General features: G+C 35.4%; 1 protein-coding gene across 1 annotated transcript in view; it reads left to right on the forward strand.

Moving 5' to 3' along the window:
* Nucleotides 1-6,090, forward strand: part of ELOVL4 (ELOVL fatty acid elongase 4) — a 32,002-nt gene extending 25,912 nt beyond the window's left edge. Inside the window, exons 5-6 of the mRNA XM_044246790.1 lie at nt 1,450-1,577; nt 4,031-6,090. Of these exons, the coding sequence (XP_044102725.1) occupies nt 1,450-1,577; nt 4,031-4,306 (404 nt within the window). The 3' untranslated portion in view covers nt 4,307-6,090. The remainder of the gene's footprint in view (nt 1-1,449; nt 1,578-4,030) is intronic.
* The last annotated feature ends 931 nt before the right edge of the window (nt 6,091-7,021 follow it).

Raw genomic sequence — 7,021 nt, forward strand, 5'->3', positions numbered from 1 at the left:
TCAGGTGTTGATCTTAGGGTCATGGGTTCAGGTCCCGCGTTGGATTCCAAACTGTGTGTGGAGTCTACTTAAAAAAAAGTGAAAGAGTGACAAAGGATACTAAACTTTAACTTCTCAGTTTGAAGACTCCATCACCCGTCCAAGCCCAGAGCCCACTCTTGCTCTAAAATGGGCCTTGGGGCACCTGGGTGGCTCAGTGGGTTAAAGCCTCTGCCTTCGGCTCAGGTCATGGTCCCAGGGTCTTGGGATCGAGCCCCGCATCGGGCTCTCTGCTTGGCGGGGAGCCTGCTTCCTCCCCTCTCTCTCTGCCTACCTGTGACCTCTGTCTGTCAAATAAATAAATAAAATCTTTGGAAAAAAAAAATAAATAAAATGGGCCTTAAATGAACCTCTTGGTTCTTACTCAAAGGAAACTGTAAATAGCTTTGTGAAAGAGGATCTGAATTCACAGTTTGGTCAAGATAAGTCTGCAGCTTTTCAAATGCCTGAATTGAAGATGATTTATGTCATTGAGCTGAAAACAGATTATTTCTCTTTTGTGGACCCAGGATACAGGTCATTATAGTAGTACAGTTTACCTTCTACTCTTAGAAGTTTAAAATTGTTTAGAAACCCAAGAAATAAATACTATTTTGTTGTTGATATGTTTATGTTGATATATGTGTGTTGATAAGTTGGTATGCCCTCTGAAGGCAATAATGAGGCTTTAAAAATCCATTTTTTTAAATGGTCCTTTTTACTTTATTATTATTTTTGTAAGTAATCTCTATCCCACGTGGGGCTTGAATTTATGACCCACACCAAGATCAAGAGTCCCATGCTCTTCCAACTGAGCCAGCCCATTGCCCCATTAAATATCTATTTAAACAATTATATGTACCATGATTTTTTCCCCAAGAATAATAGCATGAAAAATAATACAGACAGTAGTTCTGTATTATGGCATGCTTAAATCACTGGGGTACTCCATTTGGAAACTTGCCACTGTGAAAGTCCTTTGAATTTGAAGAACACTCGTTTTTAGTTATATGCTAAAAGCCTGAGTCTAAACTGTAAAAATACTTAACTTGATCTGAGGAGAAGTCTTTTCCATTATTCCTACTTTACAATTTTTTTAAAAGAATTTATTTATTTATTTGACAGAGAGAAATCACAAGTAGGCAGAGAGGCAGGCAGAGAGAGGAGGGAAGCAGGCTTCCTGCTGAGCAGAGAGCCCGATGTGGGGCTTGATGTGGGGCTCGATCCCAGGACACTGAGATCATGACCTGAGCTGAAGGCAGAGGCTTTAACCCACTGAGCCACCTAGGCACCCTCTACTTTACAATTTTTATCCCTAATCTGTTCTCAAGATTAAAAGTTAGAAAATAATGTGGATTCATTTATTTTATGTCCAGATGGTTTATTGACTACTAAATGTTTCTGTATCTTCTAACTTTCTTTTTCCTGAAGCATTTTTTGGAGCACAGCTGAATTCCTTTATCCACGTGATTATGTACTCATACTATGGGCTAACTGCATTTGGCCCATGGATTCAGAAGTATCTTTGGTGGAAAAGATACTTGACCATGTTGCAGCTGGTGAGTTAAATGCTTCTAAAGTTTCTTCTGGTGAAACACTGCATATATTTGAATTTGCTGATTTTAAAGGGCTAATTTATCCTTGACAATTTTCTGTTAAAAAGTTGACTTTCTGTGTGTTCCAGCTATGGAAGTTGAGGCTTCTTGGCTCTGAGCTTCTTGTTCATAGACCTAGTTGTCACTGCCATTAATTTTTTTTTTATTGTTTTTAAAAGATTAAACACAACTCTTGTCTAAGAGAGATGTTGTTTAAAAATATCTGTGAAATGGATGAGTCAAGATCTAAGTACACCATAAAGTACATAGACTCATATATGATGAAAAAAATAATATAAGTTCTCTCTCAGCTGATTTTTTAAGACTTAAAATGTTATTATTACCTCTCTTCATCCTGCTTTTGCTTGAATTTTGTTTTCTATTCTATTTTAGTCCCTGTTAACAGATACCATACATTCAGGATATAAAAGTTGAAGAGAAGCCAGACAACCAAGGAAGGGGTGGGGTAAAGGAAAGGAACAGAGACAAGAGAATTCCTCTTAATTCTCTAACACATAGTCCTTAGAGAACAGAGTTAGATATTTTTAAATGCTAACCTTTAGAGCAGATAATTTTCAGCATATACCCCTAGTGGGACTTCTTACAGCTTCTGGATACCTCAGTGAAATATTCAAGCAAAGTACTGGCCCAGTCATCAAACTGGAAATCCCAAACCAACCTGGTAGCTATTCTTCAAGCCTTGGAATTTATTATAATTTGCTATAATCATAGCATGTGCACAATTTATCAGTGGAATCACATTTGGAAATATTATTCATCTCTGCTTTAAGTTGCTAAACAGCTGGCTGGCCAAACAGGAAACACAACTTTTGGGGAATGCTGGGTGGGAAAGATTCATTTGTAACTAAAATGCTACAGGAAGCTTCCTCCAGTTTTTGTGTAAGCTGTTTATGTAGTTTGTGTAATTCATTTCTCTCAGTAATTAGAAAATGGGCACAAGAAAATGAAGAGATGACAGAAGCCATCTGAACTCTTTGTATCTACTTTGTTGGAGTCCTCACTTGAGTCTCCTTGAGTGAGGCCATTCTTATTCACATCTATATACATAATCCTTTTGGTGATTTAGGTTCTAAGAACCATTGTGAAAGCAGAAGTTCTTAAAATCTGGATTTTGCCATGGAGAATTTAAAGTTTTTTAGTCTGATCTAAATTTCGGACTTACATAGAATAAATTATTTTAGTCATATTTAATATAATAGTTAATATGGGTAATGCTATGCTTCAAAGAGAAAACACAGTTGCCCATTCCAGATAGGATGTTAGTTTCATGAAGAGTAGAATATTTCCAAGCCAGAAGTTCTCACAACGGTTAATCATGTAACTTATTCTTGTAAAAAGTTACCCTTGTTTAACACTGTGGAATTCATAATTCCTGTACTGAGAACCACTCATTTATTGATATATTAAAATTTCAACTGATTTGCCTTATCTGAACTACAAAGCATCTTAATTTTGGTTTTTCCTCTTTTAAAAACTTCCAAAGTGGACAGTGAGTCTTTCTGCACTTATTCTCAAATATCTACTAAATTTTACCAAAAATCTTAATTTGTAGATAGCATTAATTCATTTAGAGAGGGAGAAAGAGTGAGTACCTGGGGCCAGGGGTGTAGGAGGGAGGGAGGAGAAGGAGAGAATCTCAGATGGACTCTGTGCTAAGCATGGAAATGGGGCTCAGTCTCATGAGCCATGAGATCATGGTCTGAGCTGAAATCAAGTGTTGGACGCTTAACGGACTGTGTCTCCCAGGTGCCCCATAGATAGTGTTAACTCAAATACAGTTTTACCTGTGTGCTAGTTTGTAAGAAATAAATAATGAATCTTTTTGATAGGTTCATTTTTAAAAGCATATGTACCATTCTGCTGATAGTTTTGTTGAAAGAAGTCAGTCTAAAATATGGGAGGAAAGCAATTAACAAAAAGAGTATATGGTACTATTAGTTTATTCTCTTAGGTGATTGATATTCCCTGTTACTCACAACATGATTTAACATTATCCAACAAATACTCTATGAATCCAGACCCTGTGCCAAGGACTCCTCAGGGAACAGCACAGAATCATACCCTCTGAAGTTACATACTCTTGGAATGATGGACAGTCAAGAAGTTCAGAAGTCCAGATGGTTTTATTCTCAGGAAAAAAGCCCACACCAAACAAAAGCCCACATTAATGGGATTGAGAGGGCCAGGTGGATCGAGTTGCTTCCTCCAGTCCTTGCAGGCAGGAAGACTTTGCTGAGGGAAGGACATTTGAGCTGCCACCTGATGGATGAGAGGGGACTGGAGTCTATTGAACTTTGCACAGTGTGGCAAGATTCAGGCCTATCTTAGCTAGATAGAAGATTCTGATTTGTTAAAAAAGTTACTTACTATTCCTACATTGTTGTTTTGTTTTTCAGGTTCAGTTCCATGTGACCATTGGCCACACAGCGCTATCTCTTTACACGGATTGTCCCTTCCCCAAATGGATGCACTGGGCCCTCATCGCTTATGCGATCAGCTTCATATTTCTCTTTCTTAACTTCTATGTTCGGACATACAAAGAGCCTAAGAAAGCAAAAACTGGAAAAACAGTTGTGAATGGTATTTCAGCAAATGGTGTGAGCAAATCAGAGAAACAACTAGTGATAGAAAATGGAAAAAAGCTGAAAAACGGAAAAGCAAAAGGAGAGTAAATTGAACTGGGCCTTAACTGTTGTTGACAGTGAGGAAGCTCCCATTTCATATGAAATTTCAGGGAAAACAAGCGAATGAGGGTTTGGGGTGGGGAGAAAAAGGCAAATGTGCTCTATGTCTTAGTAATCTTTAGATAGAGTAAAGTGTTAAATGCAATGCCCGGATGTTTTATTTATGAAGTTTTATTTTAAACATTTTTTTTTATTAGCCTTGATGTTGTCCAGACCAAAGCAATCATTATGTGACTTTGGAGGCTCTCCCTCTGTTCACATCCATTTGTCTAATGCATGAGATTTTTGTCATTCTTTAGTCTGATGATCATAGAAACACAGTATGAATTTTTTTGCTAAATTACTATTACCTACTGATTACAATCAGTTACCTTACATTTTCTGGTCCAAAGCTGAAACTGTAGATACTTTAAAATTTGCACATTTGAATTCATTTGCTGACTGGAATGGTCGAATCTCTCCACCTCTAGTCTGAATATACCCTTTTGGTTGTAATTAAATTTAAAAAAATCTGATGATCTCTGTAGATTCCTAGAGGCTTGATGATGATGGTGTTGGTGAAAATAAGAAAGAATTACAATAAAATCCTGTCTAGCGACCCAAAGGTCACCATGACTTGTGGCACAAATCACTGTAGGAAACAATTTTTGTGATGAAAAGGCAGCCTTTCAATACTCCTATTACTATCATAAATATATTATGAAAATTAAGATTGTCTGATTGGAACATGAAACAACTCATGTCTTTAGTAACATCATAAAAGAGTTACATTTATGTGCTGTTAGAAGAGAGTATGTTGATTTTTATCAGGCTTTCCTTGTTTTGATTTGTGGCTGTTACCGATTTTTCATATGTGGAAATATACCTACCTCTTCTGTTGGAAAGAACATTGAAAATTAAATAAATTTTAATTAAAAAATCAAGGAGTCCTTTAATGTAAATTTTAATATTAACTTTCAAATCCACTAGTATTTTTTTGCTTTTTTTTTACAAATAGCATACACCCAACTTTTCTGTGAAACTATCCTCCTCTTTCAGTGTGTTTAATTTTGAAGTGTTATTTTCCTTATGACAAAGTTCAAGATCTTATTTATTAACTAGACATGAAGTGTAAACCCATTTTGGTGCAATATTCTTGACTCCTTGGTGCTAAAGATCATTAAATTTAGTGTGTGATTGTTACAAGGTGTTAATTGTTAAGATGCAAAGTGAATAAAAGTGAGAGTAGTCAGAACCAGAAAATGAAGTTTACTATTTACAAATGAAGTGTTTCATGTAATATAAATGAACAACTGGAAATATACTAGCAAAGAGAACTTGTACATTGTCTTATTGCATAGGTTAAATTGTTAAGAGATGTTGACCAGGGATCATTACAGAAAGAGAACATGTGACGACAAAAAAAAAAAAAAAAAAAAAAAAAAGCATGACTATTTCTAAGTATCTCAACATGTCAAAACTGCATGTGCAGGATGTATGCTGTTTGTGCAGACAAACTATTTTAGGATATTTTGTTAACTATAAAATATTTATTGTGCATTAAAATTACACACTTTTTCCCCTGAAGGCATGCAGTCATGAGAAATACAGAATATTTGCAACACTTATAATGGTTTGACCTGAAAGGATTCAACCCCTTTGTCTTTGCTGCTCGGTGTGTAATGACTAGAGATCTGTAAATCTTTGTGAACATTCTGTACTGGTTCCCCAGACCTATTCATTCCCTGCTACCTGATTTCAGCACAATAAATATACAACTGCTGTGGGAAAAATGATTTTTTTTTTGTTAATCAGTTTATTACATAAATCATCTGCTAGATGTTTATTTGATTCAGTTGTTAATATTCAAATATCTTTTCTGCTGCTAATTTCTACTGTAGAAAAGAAGTATAACTAGAAGTTTCCTGGAGAAAAGTTGTTCTTTTTTTTTTTTTATGGTGGCGTATTTTTACTTTAAAAATTAGTTGCCTTTGGAAGAGCTTTTGGATCTAGACATAAAACATACAATTTTCTTCTAAACTACTCTTACATTTGTCATTTCAAATGTAAGCTTTAACACTTTTTAATGCTATGGGGTTTTCTTGTTCCAAAAATAAGGTGGAGGAGGTCTTATGTTCTTACATTAGCTCATTCAGCTCTTACTACAGTTTTTTAGGTTCTTTATCTAAGATGACTCTAAGTTGTGATATGCAGCATGTTCTGGTAGCTTTCATAATTTCTCAGGCATCACACTGAGTTGTATGCCTCATATCTAAAAATCAGTGGAAGAGGACTGCATCCTTCCTTTTGGTAAAACTTTGTCACTAACTAAAGAAATGTTTTCTTACACGGAAAATGGAATTTACTAAATATTTTCAATGGCTAGAAATATCTTAGGCATGTACAGTGCATTTTCCAGTAGAATCATCAATGACTGTATCTTTTTTTTTCTCTTTTCTGTGTTACCCTTGACTTTGTTTTGCTGATGGATACTGAATGATGACTTGTTTCAGTTTTAGCATTATTAATTCAGTCATTCTTTTTTTCTCTCTTTCTGCATACTTCTGGGTATTCAAAAATATTTTCATATGGACTTTTATATTCACATTTTAGAACATAGAATCTAGTGTTTTGTAGTTTATTAGGAATATTTTAATTTACAGATGTGTTTCAGATATGCAGCTCAGTTATCCTATAAATAATGAGAACATAGAGGTGGAAGTG

Source organism: Neovison vison, chromosome 1, assembly GCF_020171115.1.
Source record: "Neovison vison isolate M4711 chromosome 1, ASM_NN_V1, whole genome shotgun sequence".
Taxonomy (NCBI): domain Eukaryota; kingdom Metazoa; phylum Chordata; class Mammalia; order Carnivora; family Mustelidae; genus Neogale; species Neogale vison.